This window comes from Oryx dammah, unplaced genomic scaffold (assembly GCF_014754425.2).
Source record: "Oryx dammah isolate SB20612 unplaced genomic scaffold, SCBI_Odam_1.1 HiC_scaffold_16, whole genome shotgun sequence".
NCBI classification, from domain to species: domain Eukaryota; kingdom Metazoa; phylum Chordata; class Mammalia; order Artiodactyla; family Bovidae; genus Oryx; species Oryx dammah.
In genome coordinates this window covers 254,827-270,201 of record NW_024070200.1, presented here as the reverse complement: position 1 = coordinate 270,201, position 15,375 = coordinate 254,827, and the positions used below count along the sequence as shown (strand labels likewise).

Here is a 15,375-nt window from a genome sequence, read left to right as displayed (position 1 = left end):
GGCCCGTGTACTCACACCAGCACCTGCTCACGGGCCCGTGTACTCACACCAGCACCTGCTCCACGCTGGGGACTGGGAGCCCCTTGGGAGGAAGTCTGGTGGAGTCTGAGCCCAGGGAGTGGCTGCCCTGCAGAGGGGCCCCCTGTTGCTCTTGTACGTATAGCACCAGGTGTCACTTGGCTGCTCTATAAGCCGGGCCACAGTGGTCCTGCCTCCTCAAGGGAGTGAGCTCAGATCCGAGGCTCCTACACCCCTCCCCTCCCCCCACCAGGGCCCCTGAGAGCCACCTGGGCGAGGCCAGGACTCGGGAGCTGAGGCCCACCTGGGTGTGGGCTGCAGCTCTGGGGAGACGTAGCCCTGGGCTTCCTGCGTCTCCGCTGTGGGCCCTTGGCACGCATGTGGGTATGTTGGTGCGGCACGTGCCCGCGGGGACCTCACAGCCTGTCCTCCTTCCTCCTGGCAGGTTTGGCGAACCACGGACAGACCAGGCACATGGTGAGCGCAGGGGCCCTGTTCTCCACACGCTTGCACACACACGCTCCTGTGGGCCTTAGGGAGGCCCCCGCCCTGCCAGGCGCTGTGGGAGCATCTGGGAGGCCCCTGGGGACCCGAGGAGGGTAGGTGTTGGGGTCTTCATGGGGTCTTCGTGGCCCTCCGGGCACCCCTGCCCCCACTGCCCCTGGGACGGCCACCATGGGGCTCCTGGGCGCTGCGTGGAGGTCCCGAGCTCCCCTCTCAGGCCTGCCCCACCGTAGGGACCAAGCCGGAACCTCCTGCTCAACGGGAAGGCATACCCCACCAAGGTGCGCCTCATCCGGGGGGGCTCGCTGCCCCCCGTCAAGCGGCGGCGGATGAACTGGATCGACGCCCCCGACGACGTGTTCTACATGGCCACCGAGGAGACCAGGTGGGGCGGCCGGGCGGGCGGGGGGGGCCCGCGGGGGCAGGGGCTCCGTGCCGTGCTGCCCGGCGTCTCACTGCCCAGCTCCACCACAGGAAGATCCGCAAGCTGCTCTCGTCCTCCGAGACCAAGCGCGCGGCCCGCAGGCCCTACAAACCCATCGCCCTGCGCCCGAGCCAGGCCCTGCCGCTGCGGCCGCCCGCGCCCGCGCCCGTCAACGACGAGCCCATCGTCATCGAGGACTAGGCCGCCCGTGCGGCGCTCCGGCCGCAGACCACGCCCGCCCGCCACCCGCCGCCCGCCGCCCGCTGCCCGGTTTCGGTAGTGCCCCTGCCCGCCCTCACCCGCGGAGAAACCGCCCCTCGGCCACGCGGGGAGGAGCTCCCGACCTACTCCAGACCCGCCGGGGAGTTGTTTTTTTAGCTTTGTGTTTACTTTTTGGCCAGAGCGGAGCTGAGGAGCCGCCCGAGTGCCTGCCCCGCATGCGGGCTCAAGGGCCGGCCGGGAGTTTTGTTGTTTCTGTTGAAGGTGCCATTTTAAATTTTATTTTTATTACTTTTTTGTAGATGAACTTAAGCTCTGTAACTTACACCTGGAATGTTAGGATCGGCGTGGCCAGCGGCCGGCCGAGCTGCCTGGTGGGGTTGGCCCCTTGTCTTTTCAAGTAATTTTCGTATTAAAAAAAACAAAGAAAAAAAAACTTATAAAAACAAACATCCAACTAGCCCTTCCCGCGTCTTTTGTCCTCAGTCTGTCTCCCCGCCTTGGGCCCCCCGCACTCCCGTTGCCTTAGAGGAGCCCGATGTCCTCCTCCCTAACCCCCTCCGTGGGTCTGGAAGCCACCCCCTGCTCGGGTCTGCCCGGCGTTGGAACGTCCAGGGAGAAGCCTGGGCAGCAGCATGTGGCCCCTGCAGGCTGGCCTGGGGGCTCCCCTGCTGCCTCACCTTGGCCCCGTGCCCACCACCTGCCCCATGGGAGCAAAGAAAGGTCCATCGGGGCTCGGGGCTCCCACATGGGGAGCCGACATGCCATGTCTGTCCGAGGCAGGGGTGGTCCGGGCCTGGCCTGGGAGCCAGACTGGCAGGTGCTGGGCTCCCCTGCTCGGGCAGCCGGGGTGGCAGGGTCAGCCGGGCTGCTGGCTGGCCTCGCAGAGCCTGCTGCAGCTGTCCACAGATGGCTGCCAGGAGCCATGGGGCCACCCGAAGCAGGTGTGCCGTTTCCTCCGGGAGACTTTGCTCAGATTTCAGCAAGTCCGTTCTCAGAAACCCTCCCTGGGGCCCCCCCCCCCCCCCCCCCCCCCCCCCGCACACCCGCTCCAGGCCCACTGCACAGGTTCATCCAGGCCAGATGCCGGAGGGAGGGGTGCCCAAGGCCCTCTGCCTGCTGTGCCTCCAGCCCCACTGTGATGTGTGGACATCTCGGCTGGAGAATTAAAATAGAAGCCACTCTGCTGCCTTACTGGGGACAGATAAGGGGTGTCCTGGCATCCAAGGGCCTGGGTGGCAGGCCAGGGTGTCAGGAGAGGCTGGGGCACGCCACCCCACACGGCTGGCCCCACACCCACCCATCCCCCAGCTCCAGTGGTGGGGTTGGGAGGCCAGGCTGGTGACCTTGACAAAGACACTACCTTCCTCCAGTACGGTGGGCAGGGGAGGGGCCTCCCGCTGCCCAGAGACAGGCAGACCCTCAGGAGGGCCGGGGTCAGCAGGACCTGGACTGCGTGTCTGAGAGGTCTGTGCCAGGCCTAAAAGTGGGGTGGGAGGCAGGTGCTGGCAAGGGGAGCGAAGTCTTGAGAACCCGAGTGTTGGTTAGCTCTGCCCAGCTCCTGTGGGCCCAGCAAGGGCCTGCAGCCTCCAGCCCCCAGGGCCAAGGGCATCGCAGGTGGGCATGTTCCCGTGCCCCACCTGGGACCTCCCACTGCCCACCACAGGGCACAGCCCCGGGGGCCCTGCAGGAGCGCGAGCCTGGCTTCCTGTGTGCGGTTTGCCAGCGCCACCGGGACACTGCTCCACTGCGGCCTCACGGGAGGGAGCTGCCCCCATGCCTGGACGGCGGGGCCCTGCCTGCTTCCCTCCAGCCCCGCCCTCCTCACTCAGCCCCATGGCCTGTGCCTGTCCCAGCCTCTCGCTCTGAGATGGGGCTCTGTGTCCACTGATCAGTGCCCCTTCCCAGCTGGCCCCGCACAGCCCAGCGCATCAGCCCAAGCCCTGTAGCTGGGAGGCAGGGTGCCCGCGCCACCCACCCCCGCCCAGGGCCTCGGCCAGGGCCGAATGCCATTCCTTGGCTCCACCTCCTCTCTCCAAGCAGGGCTGGGGCCCACAGGTAGCTTCCTTGAGAGGGCTCCTGTGCCCAGCCAGCCTGCCCTCAACAGCAGTCCTGCAGATTTCAGGGCGGGGCGGAGTCACTCAGGCTGATACCCTGGGGTCCCGGGGGTCTCCCAAGCTCAGAGCCCCTGGCAAGGGGTTCCAAGTGGGGGCCCATGAATTATTCAGAGACACCAGACACCCAGCCTGAGCGGGGAGCGGTCTGTGAAGGGCTGACCTGCAGGCCACCTAGCCCAGGAAGGGGCCTGCTGAGGCCTCCTCTTGTCTCCACCCTGGCTGGCTCAGGGCCAGAGCTCAGTGGAGGGAGAGGGCGCCCGCCCGCTGGTCAGCAGCTTGAGGGCTCTTATCCTCACTCATGGAAATGGCAGTGGCTGAAGGGTGTGAGTGCGGGTGGGGGGGCACCACCTCAGGGAGGAAGGGGGCACTTCAGGAAGGTGAGGGGCACATCAGGGAGGCGGGGGGAACCTCAGGGAGGAGGGGTGCACCTCAGGGAACAGGGGGGCCACTTCGGGGCACTTCAGGGAACAGGGTGTGTGGGGGGGCTGCCGTGAAACTGCCCTGCGAGACCAGCTCCCTCACCCTCTCTGAACACTGGCACTGGGAGCCAGAAGCAGGCCCTGGAGGCCACCAGGGAGAGGAACTGGGCGTGGGGGGACCTGGTGTCCAGCACAGAGCCTCAGAGACACAGGGCAGGGTGTCAGGGAGCTGGAGCCCGCTGCCCAGACTGGACCCAGTCATCTGGGATTAGGCGTCTGTCCATCTGCCAGAGCTGAGGCTCAGCGGAGATGGGGGCCCAGGAAAGAGCCCCTGGGAGATGGCCGCCGCGACCTCTGGGTCCCCAGACCCTGGGGCTCTGGCGGGTTCTGCATGGCGCCAGGCGGAGGCAGGCAGGGGTGGGAGAGGCCAGGCAGTCCTGCTGGGAGGGGCTGGAGGCCCCCTGGGGAGAGGCCCTGAGAGCTAGCAGACCTCTAGCTCCCCAGCCCTCCAGGAGGAGGCTCTGGGGCCAACAGGCCGAGGTCAGAGGCCCTGGGTCCGATACTACTGGGTCTGGAGGAGAGATGGGGCAGGCGTCCAGGGCAGGACGGCATGGAATGCAGGTGGCAGCGTCTGCCCACGTGGCCGCTACGCCTGCAGAGGGGGCACTCTAGGGGCCCCGCGCCTTCTGTCTCCCGTCTCCCCCCACCCCCCACATCGCCCTTGGGTGGGAGAGCTTGGGGAGGGCGCCTTCAGAGCCTGCCGCACACACCGCTGGCCCCCTCGCTGCCAGGCACCCCCTCCCCTCACCCCCTTCCAGCAGTTTCTCTCGCGCTGTTTCTGGAAGCGGTGGAGGCCCTGCCCTCCACCCGCTGAGGCTCCAGCACCACTGAAGTGTTAGGCGGGGCCGGGACCGGGCCTGGACAGGGTGGCGCTCCCGCCCAAATCCCGCTCCTGTCCCAGAGCGAGGCCGTTACTATAGAAACCGAGCAACAAAGGGAAGCGGGCGGCGGCGCGCAGCAGGGTGGGGTGGGGGTCCCCTGGGGACCCGGACGCCAGCACCGCGCCGGGCGGGCTGCTGCGCCGTCGGGGCGTCAGTCTGCGTGTCCCGACACCGCCCTTCCGGGCCGAGGCCCCGCTGGCCAGGACGGCCCCCGTCAGGGGGCCGCGCCCACCCGCGGCCCAGCCGGTTGCCCCGAAGTTGCCATGGAAACAGGCGAGGACCGAGCGGGCCCGGTAGAGGCCACCCCGAGAGCGAGGCCAAGGGGCGCCAGGCGGGTCGCGTAGCCCCCAGTCCGCCCCGGCAGGTGCGCCCCTGCCCCTGCGGCGTCCAGGGCGGCGGGACCCCGGGGGCGGGCTCCCGACGCCCCGCCCCGGCCGCAGACCAATGGGCGAGCGGACAGCCGGGCGGGCGGGGCGGGCGCGGCGGAGGCGGCGGCTGCGGCGAGGAGACGGGCGCGCGCGGAGGACGCGGGGCGACTGGGCGTACGGACCATGGCCTCCAGGTGCCCCAAGTGCGACAAGACCGTGTACTTCGGTGAGTGCCCGGGCCCGGCCGCCGCCCTTGGGGTCAGCTCCCCGCTGCAGAGCCGCGAGCCCTCGGCGCTCGTCGGCCAGCGCCCGGCCGCCACCCCGGGATGCCCGGCCCGGATCCGGTTCCTCCGCTGCCCACGCGGGTGCGGCCGGAGGGTGGAGCGGCGACGAGCTGGGGGCGGCCACGCCCGAACCCCCGAAATGGCCGACGGGGGCGAGGCGGGGGCCCGAGGCCTGGCGGGCGGGGGGCGCGTGGACCCTCCAGAAAGCGGCCGGGCTTGGGGGAGCGCTCTGCGCTCGCGGGCCGATCGCGGTCCTGCCTGGCGGTGCCCAGCGGGGCGGGGGCGGGCGCAGCAGCAAGCTCTGCGCGCTTCTAGCGCGCTCCCGCCTTTCTCTGCCCTTTCGCTCGGACCCCAGTCGCGCCACCCACGGACATGTGGCCGGGCCGGCTGGCTTCATGACTCCCAACCCCAGCCCCGACCTCTGCCCACGCTGGGCCAGGTCTAGGCTCTGTCTGGATTCAGCCCATGCGGGGGCGACCTTGGCCTCCACCTCTTTTGCGTTCCGACAGGCTCATTTTATTGGCGCAAGTTCCCCCTGGACTCTCCTGCGGTTGGGGTGAGGAGGGAACCCTCACAAGCAGGAGAGGACGCTGGAACCCAGGTGGCCAGGCCCCCTACCTCCTCAAGGTCCCAACAGTGGCATCCGGGAGGAGGGAGTGGGGAAGAGAGACTGTCTCTGCCTGGAAGCCCCCTGGGTTGGCAGAGACTCTCTCCCATGGGCGCACCCACTCACTGGCGCTCCTACCCTGGTATCTGGCTCACTCCCCTACTCTCCCTCACCCTGGCTGGCCCTCTCCCCCACTTTGCCAGGGTCCCTGCCCACTGAGCCTCCCACCAATGCCCGCACAGACAGACAGTGGCACGTCAGAAGAGCAGGAGAGACAGGGACAGAGAGAAGACCCTTCTCCCGTCATCCGTGGGGCAGTGGCCAGGGTCTGAGGTGGGGACTGTCCTTGGTTTCCCTGCGGACGGTGGGAGGAGGCGCAGGCCAGGCCGTTGTTTGCTGTTCCCAGAGGGGAGGGACCGGATTTGGCCTGGAGTGCTTCTGGCCTGGCTGGGGCTGCAGGGCTTCCGGCTGCCTGCTGGGGAGCCCGCCCAGCCCTCGGTCCCCATCCCGGACAGGACTCATCCCTGTAAGGCTCAGGGTAGGGGCCAGCCCCAGGGTTGTCCTGCCAGCCCCGCTGCCCACATCTTTACCCTGGGCCAGGCCAGCTCAGGGATGGGCCGACAGTCTCGTGGACAACCCGGAAAAGAGCTTCTGCCTGCTTGGGCGGCTGCTGGCTCCCAGCAGAAAACAAAGGCTGGCTTCTCTCCTGGTCTGGAGGCCCTGGTGGAGGAAGGGGCGGGGCCAGGATGCTGCCACCCGGAGTCCGGCTGCACCCCAGTGGGTGCATGCAGGAGCCGGGCCAGGGCACCCCACAATGACCTCAGGATGCTAAGTCTTTGTGTCCCCGACAACTGCAGCTGGGTGGGAGCTGGTTCCTTTCCAAGCCATTAGACTCAATCGATTCTGCCTTCCCAACTTGGGCTGGTAATGTGTGGCCATTGACCTGCTCGGTGGGTCCGAGGGTCATTCCCCTGCCCCCCCAGTGGCCACAGCCTAACAGTGAGCCAGATCAGCATGGTTCTGGCTGCCCTGAGCCGCAGCTGCCTCAGCAACCGCTGGCCAGCGGGAGAGCTGGGAGAGGATGCCAGTCTGGCATGGGATCTGAGCCCGCCTTGGGCTCAGCCAGCTCCCGTCTGCCCTGGCATGGACCTGCGGGAGGCCTGGCCAGCCTTAGTCCTAGCCTTCTAGGGTGGAGTGGCCAGAAAGATCTATAAGCCTGCGGAAGGGGATGGTGGGTAGGGGTCCCAGAGGCTGCCCCTGGCTAGGCCAGCAGGTGCCACCAGGGCCACTGGAGCCAGGGCTCGAGCCCCGAACCCGAGCCACCAGGAGCGCGGGCCGTCCTCCAGGAGCCTCCCAGGCCTCCTGGGACTGGGGGTGTCCTGGCCAGCTCCCACTCCCCACCCTGCTGGTGCCCTGGGGGAGGCCTGGCCCAAGCAGGGGCCGCTCTGGGAAGGAGTCCCTGCTCCCTGGCCAGTCCTGCCCGAGCAGAAGGGCCCCAGCCCACCCACCCCTCCCCTCCCCTTGCCTCTGGCCAGGCCCCTTCCAGTCGGGAGGATTCCAGCTCGGCTCCAGCGGCTTCCTGCCCGGTCCTCCGCCCTTTTCCTGCTGTGCTTCCTTGGGGAAGCCCCAGCTTCCGTCCACTGGGAGATGGCCCAGCAACCCCGGAGTGGGGGGAGGCAGGGGGCAGGGAGGGCCCCCAATGTGACCCTTAGCAGCTGGTCTCAGACCTTGGGCGCCAAAGCCAGAGGCAGGAGGGGGCGGTGCTCTCGAAGCTTAGGGTGAGCAGGCCAAATATGGACAGCCAGCGCCCTGCCCTGTCCCCTGGGGGGCCACAGGGACTGGCCTCTCCACTGGGGGTCTGGGGGCTCGAGGCCACTCCCCTCAGCGGGGCTGGGGCTCTGCCAGCTCCTGTAGGACCCTCCTGGAGGGTCTGGGGCTGTGTGAGGGGCAGGTGTGTGCGGCGTGTGTCAGGGAAGGGCAGGTGTGAGGTGGAAGCCCGTCCAGGTTGCCTGGTCCAGCAGTGACCCAGGGTGATGAGGAGCGGATGGTGGCGGTGGCTACATGGCTCCTGGGGGGTGAAGGGGACCCAGGTGCCTAGGCTGCCCGGGACCTGGGGGGCAGTGGGGCCTGAGTGTGGGGGGCGGGGGCGCTGTGCTGACACTGCCCTCCCACCCAGCTGAGAAGGTGAGCTCCCTGGGCAAAGACTGGCACAGATTCTGCCTCCGGTGTGAGCACTGCAGCAAGACGCTGACCCCAGGGGGCCACGCCGAGGTGAGCGCCTCCCCCGGGCGGGGAGGGGGTGGGGAGCCGGGCCAGACCCCGCGCTCAACGCCTGCCCTCTGCCTAGCATGATGGAAAGCCTTTCTGCCACAAGCCCTGCTATGCCACGCTGTTTGGACCCAAAGGTGAGCCTGGGGCCTCCGTGGGCCGGGCTGGTGGGGACACCCCGCTCAGCTCAAATGGCCCAGGTCCCCTCCTCCCCTTGGCGGCTCGGTCGCCTCCCTCCTGGAAGGACAAGCACTCTCCCTTCCTTGCCCGCCGCGGCCCTCCGGGTGGGGGCGGGGAGTGGTCCTGGGCTGAAGGAGCCGTCCTGGCAAGTTGGGGGTGGCTGAGAGGTCCGGGGGTGGGGAGGGCCCTGGCTCCCGTGTCCAGTACCTGCCCCCGCCCCAGGGGTGAACATCGGAGGGGCCGGCTCCTACATCTACGAGAAGCCCTCTGCCGAGAAACCCCAGGTCACCGGCCCCATCGAGGTCCCCGTGGCCCGAACCGAGGAGCGGAAAGCCAGCGGCCCCCCGAAGGGGCCCAGCAAAGGTGGGTGGGGTGAGTGTGGGGCGCAGGGGTGGGGTCGGCGCTGGCAGGCCCTGACCCCGCCTCTCCCCCAGCCTCCAGCGTCACCACGTTCACCGGGGAGCCCAACATGTGTCCTCGCTGCAACAAGAGGGTCTACTTCGGTGAGTGCCTGCGCCCAGCCCTGGCCTGGGAGGGCTCCCCCGCGCGCCCCGGCGTCATCCTCTGTCCCTTCCCCAGCCGAGAAGGTGACGTCTCTGGGCAAGGACTGGCACCGGCCATGCCTGCGCTGCGAGCGCTGTGGGAAGACGCTGACCCCGGGTGGGCACGCGGAGGTGAGAGGCGCGCGGCCCCGGACGGCGAGGGGGGCCGGCGGGGGCCTGAGGGGGCGAGCGGGCCCAGCCTGGAGGCTGCGGGCCCGGAGTGGCAGGCCCGAGGGGGGCTATGAGGGTCCGGGGGCGCGGGGGTCCGAGGGGGGTGGGCGGGGATCTGAGGGGAGCCAGGAGGGTTTCGAGGGGGGCTATGAGGGTCCGGGAAGCGGGGGCCCGAGGCGGGCGGACGGGCCCCGAGAGGTTCTGCGGGCTGGGACGGGTTGGGGGGGGGCCCGCGGGGGCTGCGGTCTGGGATGGGCGGGCGGGCCGGGAGGGGCGGGCGGAGGCTGCGGCCCAGGAGGAGTGGGGCCCCAAGGGGAGCTGCGGCCCGGGAGGGGCGGCGCGTGCTGCCCCCTGGAGGCCGGCCTGGCGCCGTGTGCGCTCGGACGCTGGTGCTGCGGCGGCACCTGTCCTCCAGGTCCACCTGGGAAACCGAGAGCGCAGGGTGCCGGGCGTCTGGAGGTGGAGGCGGCCGCCGGGGGCGGTTTGCGTGGAGCCTGTGGCCGCCTTCTCACCACCTGCGCCCTGTCCTTAGCACGATGGCCAGCCCTACTGCCACAAGCCCTGCTACGGAATACTCTTCGGCCCCAAGGGTGAGTGTGGGCCGGATGTGGGCCGCGGGACCCTTCCCGCCCCCCCTCCATTGAGCGGCCTCTCTCTGCAGGCGTGAACACGGGAGCCGTGGGCAGCTACATCTATGAGAAGGATCCTGAAGGCAAAGCTCAGCCCTAGGCCCCCGGGCCGCTTTGCGCGGGCCCCTGACCCCAAGCCCACTGCTTGGCTGCGCGCGGAGAGTGCCCGCTGCCCAGGCCGCCTCTGCACCTGCAAGTCCAGGGCCAGAGAGCTGGGGGAGGACCCTGACCCCAGGACCCTGCCCCGTCCCTGTCTCCTGGTGTATCTGCCTGGGTGTCCCTGACTGCCCGCTGACCCCTTTCATCCTGGCCCCGTCTCGTGGCCCCCATGCCCCTGGCGTCTCTGTGGCCTGGGTGACCTCTCTGAGGTGGTGCCGCCCCCGCCCCGCCCCGAGTGTTATTTATGTCCCTCTTGCCAGTGACAGCCACAGCCACGCCCCCACCGCGCTCCTCCCGCCTCCAGCGCCCGCCCACCACCCTCACGTGGCTCACACTTGAGTGCTGGGACTTTTGCTACCAATAAAAGGTCTGAAGGTCAAGGGCGCACGTGTCTGCAGCTCTGGGGTGGACTTGCAGCCAGGGGCCCATCTCTCAGTACAAGCGCCCCCAGCATCCCTGGGCCCGGTTTCAGGTGGAGGCGGGGCCCTGTGCCCAAGGGTGATGCCCATGGGTGGGAGGCAGGGAGGCTCTGGTTTGGACTGGTTGAGGCGAGTGGGGGGCTGGGCCCCTGGGAAGGACTGGACTAGATGGAGGTGGGGAGTGCGGGAGGCTGGGGTCCTGGTGCCCAGAAAGGGGCACTAAAACCAGGCGGTGCCTCGGTCCAGCAGAGAGCTGGAGGGAGGGGAGCTGAGGGCACCCGGTGGAGGGAGGGAGGGACAGACGACACCTCCTGCAGGGGAGGAGCGGCGAGGGGTGGGCAGGACACCTGCGGCAGAGTCTGTGCCAGTCTGCCCAGGGAGCTCACCTTCTCAGCTGGCAGGTGGGAGCCCAGGGACAGGGTGCAGGCTGTTTCCTGCATTCTAGTGCTCCTGCCTGAGCGCAGTTTCTGCATCTGGTCTGCGGTGTTGATGGAGTCACCTCTGGCCTCTTCAGGCTGTCCCTAGCAACCGGGAACCCCCAGCAGCTGGAGGAGCCCCCTCCCAAGAGTCCCGCCCACGCGCCTGCCTTCCCTTTATTCGCGGCTCCCTAGCAGCCCGCCAGAGGGCGCCCCCTTCTCTTCCGCTCCGGGGCAGAGCCCTGGTAGACCCGCCTTCCACGCTCAGCGCCTGCTCCGGCCTGCTCCCAGTACCGCATCCCCAGAGGTCTGGCCCTCCCGGAGCCAGGAGCTTCGGGGCCTGGTCATCTCTGGGCCTGTGCCCTCAGCACCGTAGGCAGCCGGCTCCATATGTGCCCTGCCCCCACCCCCTCACCCCCGGGGCCAGCTCCCAGCACCCCAGCCTCTGGCACAGGCCCCTCCCTAGCTCGTCCTCCAGGACGCAGGCTGAGACAGTTGAGCCAGAAGGCCGGGCTCACTGTCCTTCGAGCAGCCATCCGTGTCCCTCGGGTGGAGCGGCCGGCTCGGTGTCTGCAATGCCAAGCCGCCCTCCTTCCTCGTTCAGCGTGGGCAGCAGTGTCTCCTTGCATTTGGCCGGCGCCGGGAACGCAGCCAGGATGTGCAAGGCGGGTTGGCCTGCCCCTGGGGTGGGAGGCCCTGGTGTAGGTGGCCCAGGGGCGCCCCTCTTTTACTCCCGGGCAGAGGTAAGGGGTGCACTTAGAGGAGCGGTTGGGACGACTCTCCACTCCCGCCTCCCTTCTGCTAAGCCGAAGCTCCTTGGTTGGGGGGTGGTTGGGGGCACCCCCAGGCCCGCCCTTGCCGAGGGCTCCTCTGGGAACTCCCTGCGGTCCAGCAGGTGGGGGTGGCTGAGAGCACAGCTGGGCCCCTCCTCCTCTGTGGCGCTCCAGTGGAAACTACGCGAGGGAAATGCGATCTCCGGCGAGCCCTTCCCCCAAACCCGGGAGGAGGGGCGCCTATGGTGTGGCTGCCGCCCTGCGGGCACGGTGAGGGGTACCGGGCCCCCCAGAAGGCGGGTCGGCAGCAACCTGCCTGGTACTAGTGCCTCGGGGTCTGGCCGGGGAGGCCGCCTTCCGTTTCCTGCTCTCGGGAGCGTGCTGAGCCTCCTTGTTTGTTTCCCCCGGGTTGTCATGGAAACCGGGGCGGGGCAGCTCCCGCCCGGCTCCTGGCGGTCGCCGGGTGCCGCCAGTGGGGGCCGCGGGGGCCCCGCGCTCCCGGGGCTCCCTAGGGGACTCCAGCTCCAGGGAGCCTCTCCACGAGCCAGGTGTTTCCTCGGGCACCCCGCAAGATGCCGCGGAGGCTTGTGTGCGGTGCGCCGCCCTCTCCGCCTGCCTCCACCCCACCCCGCCAGCGAGACGGCCCTGAAATGCCATTTAAGCTCCTCTCTCCGCTCCAGAACCCCAGGGCTGGGCACGGCGCCCCGGCCTCCTCTAACACCCTGCTCCCCAGCCGCACCCCCCTCCCACCGGTCCAGTCTTCCCCACTTCCTCCACAGGGCCCTCTGAGCCCCCTGCACCCCATCAGCCTCCCGGGCCCTAGCTGGTGTTCCCTTGCACCCCACGCCAGGCATCTCTTCAGCTTCCTCCGTCCCCACTTCCTGAGTCCTGGAATCCCCTGACCTAGATCCCCCAGCCCTTCTCCCCGCCAGCCCCACCAGCTTCCCCTGGGCTGCCCCTCTGCTGTGAAGGCTCGCTGGGGACCCCGCCCAGCTCAGCTAGCCTCCCTGAGCCCCTCCAGGCCTGGAGGGGGCATGACCTTTCTTGCACCAGCACCCTGGTAGAGGTTCCAGGAGCTGAGGGTCAAGAAGTCACCGAGCGCCTGCGAGCCTGGCCCTGGGCCGCTGGGGGCTGGGCTGGGGAGGACAGCTGGGAGAGGCGGCCAGGTGCCGGCCGCACACTTTCTCAGGGCCCAGCCGCTGCAGGGGTGGGTCTGGGGCGGTGAACACGCCCAGCTGCCGGACTGCAGAGGCTGGAATCTGAGGCTATTCTGCATGGCTTTTGGCTCCAGGATACAGAGATTCCTGGCACCAGGCTCATCCTGGGGCGGGGGTGGGGGGTGGGGGGTAGGGAGGGCAGGGGCACCTCGACGAGCCGAGCTGCAGGCCCTGGCAGGGCTGGCTGAGGGGGCTCACGGGCGCAGGTGCCCCTAGCCTCTCTGCCTCCTGGGCCTGCTTCCGAGAGGAGGGGAGGGACCCTCTCCTGCCTGGGCTGGTCTTAGGCCTGGAGGACAGGGTCAGGGTCGGAGCCCTCCTGGGAAAGCACAGATTCCATCCCCCGCCCCCACCTCAGGGCCACCTTGGGGCAGGGCCTTGGGGCAGACAGGGGGTCCTGGGGGACAAACTGCTAAAAATAGGCCCTGGGAATGTCTGAGTGCCTGTGACTCAGCCAGGCCTGGAGGAAGGGCAGGGAGGGGTGGACTCCGGGAGTAGGCAAGCCGGCTCTGGACCTGGCTCAGCAGTGGTCCCGGAGCACACATTGGCCCCGCTGGGCACTGGGTGCAGGAATGCCAGAGAAGCCCTACAGGCCTCCAGCCCTCGCAGGGGACAGCCTTACTCTTGTCCACTCTGAGGAGGGGGCCCAGAGACTGGGGAGCGGGGTGGAGGCTTCAGGAATGGCTGGCAAAGGCCAGGGGCAAGTGCCACAGTGTATGGTCTGGGATGGGGGTGGATCTGTGTAGCTCTGAGGGGCAGAACTTCCCTGGAAGATTCCTCAGCGGCCACTGGGGCCCAGCCTTGCTCCACAAGTTCTACCAGTGCCAGGAGCCCAAGCGAGCCCACCTTGGGGCCCCCGCTTGCCCCCTCTGTCCAGAACCCTGCTGTGGGGCAGGGTCCCACCTGGCTCCCCTCTGGGTGGAACACGAGTGGGTGAGGGTGTGGCCTTGCGCACAGAGAGGGTAAGCACGCGCCGGTGGCCTTGGCCGGCAGCCAGAACCCCACAGTAGCCTCTCCGAGGTCTCAGGGCCCTGGGTGCCCTCACGCTGACGGAGTGTAGGGGCTGTATTCTGGGCACAGAGCAGCCTGGGGCAAGGGGCTGTGCTGGTCGCTCTGTCCCTCACACTCCAGATGGCCCCAGCCCTGGGGCCAGTGCTGGGAGGGAGAGCGCGGGGCTGGGTGCTGCCAGCGCGGGGGGCCGCGTCTCAGGATGTCCCCGGTGCTCCACTGTGCCTTCCGTGTGTTCGTGCAGCAGACGCCACTAGTGGCCCCAAAGGCAGGGCAGGGCAGGGCTGGGTCTTGAACTGGCCCGGTGGTCCTCAGTTTGGTTGACCTTGGACCAGGTCAGCGCCCCGCCCCTTGAAGAGCTTCCTGGGGCAGGTGAGCTGATGGAAGCAGGAAGCCTGCTCCTGGAGGGGCTGTTAGGGCCTGGCCGGCCACTCACAGGGAAGCCTCAAATGGGGCCGTGCCTGGCCAGAGTCTAGAGGCTGTGGGAGCTGTCCACCTGAACACCCCTGGTGCTGGGGGCTGCAGCTTTTGGGGGTCCCTAATTTCACAGGCGGGCAGGACAGACAGGGAGCTGGGAGAGCTGAAGCTTTGGGAGGGCTCCAGGGAGAGAGAGTGTGTGTGGTGTGTGTGTGTCTGGAAAAACTGTGCTAAGTACCAACCCGAGGGCTACGCCCATGGGCCTTGGCCCCTCTAGGCCTCCTCCCCACACCAGCCTGCGCTGTGGCTATGGCAACAGCAATAACAGCCGGGCAGGCCAGGAAGAGACTCATCACCCTGGTTTGCAAGGGGGGGCTCTTGCTCCCCCACTCCCAGAGTCTGGGGGGCTTGGAGTCCAGTGGGGGGAAGGGTCATCCCCAGGGCCAAGCGTGCAGAAGGAAGCCGAGCCCAGCTCAGGGTGGCCCCCGTGTCCCGGAGCCCCCCGGAGATGCTCAGATGGGTGTGCCCACACAGGCGTGCCCGCCGGCCCTGGACACACGTGCGCATCCAGGCTGCCAGCCGTTCACTGCCCCCTCGGGTTCATCACGCCGGGGGAGCTGACCTCCACCCGGCACGCCTACTCGGGCGGTGCACGCCCCGTGTGTGGCCTGACCCCAGGGTCTGCCGTGACAGACGGTCCTGCCCGGCACCCCCACCCACCCGGCCCTCTCTGTCACTGGGGGTCTCAACCCTTCCTCCCCTCTCTGCTTCTGCCCGTCTGTCCGTTTGTCTGTTCCCAGCTGTGTCTGTCCGTGTGCCTGTTTGTTCCCCTCCGGCTGTCTCTCATGAAGCCGGGAGTGGAGGGAACCGAGGCCAACCCTCCTGTTCCTGGCCTGGCATACCAGGCCCAGGCCAGGGAGACACCAAGGGCTGAGTGGGGGCAGGCGAGCAGCCACAGCTCCAGAACCCCCACAGCTCCAGAAACCGGGGAGGCACTCCTGTGCCCGGGGGGAGAGGCTGGTGAGGCTCAGGGCAGGGCAGGCTGGTGTGGTTCCTGCAGTGGAGGGTGGGCACCCCTCCTGAGGGCAGCCGGCAGCCAGCCACCTAGGGCTCCAGGGCAGGGCTCAAGCTTTGTGGGTCCCAGGGCTTTGGGAGCCCCAGTGGGGGGCAGAACTGTGGCCTACTCTGAGAGGAGGGTCCCAGGGAGGCGGGAGGACTAGAGTGGTGGTGGAGGGTGGGGTCCTGTACGCTGACCTCCCCGAGGCTGGGGCGTGCTCC

At 68.8% G+C, this 15,375-nt stretch overlaps 2 protein-coding genes across 3 annotated transcripts in view; both read left to right on the top strand.

Moving 5' to 3' along the window:
* The window catches only part of MTA1 (metastasis associated 1), a 20,094-nt gene extending 18,469 nt beyond the window's left edge, over positions 1-1,625 (top strand). The window contains exons 17-19 of the mRNA XM_040256788.1: positions 464-495; positions 756-907; positions 997-1,625. Of these exons, the coding sequence (XP_040112722.1) occupies positions 464-495; positions 756-907; positions 997-1,147 (335 nt within the window). The 3' untranslated portion in view covers positions 1,148-1,625. The remainder of the gene's footprint in view (positions 1-463; positions 496-755; positions 908-996) is intronic.
* Positions 1,626-4,783: 3,158 nt separating this feature from the next.
* Positions 4,784-13,529, top strand: CRIP2 (cysteine rich protein 2). 2 transcript variants are annotated; one of them, XM_040256787.1, is made up of 8 exons: positions 4,784-5,236; positions 8,078-8,172; positions 8,249-8,306; positions 8,572-8,712; positions 8,784-8,852; positions 8,929-9,023; positions 9,595-9,652; positions 9,724-10,232. In XM_040256787.1, the coding sequence occupies exons 1-8, from the start codon at positions 5,194-5,196 to the stop codon at positions 9,789-9,791; spliced, it is 627 nt and encodes a 208-aa protein (XP_040112721.1). In that variant the 5' UTR covers positions 4,784-5,193; the 3' UTR covers positions 9,792-10,232. The 2 variants fall into 2 exon arrangements, 1 of the variants encoding a protein (XP_040112721.1); XR_005723819.1 differs by adding an exon at positions 13,514-13,529 and having other exon boundaries at positions 4,987-5,236; positions 8,249-8,712; positions 9,724-10,010.
* The last annotated feature ends 1,846 nt before the right edge of the window (positions 13,530-15,375 follow it).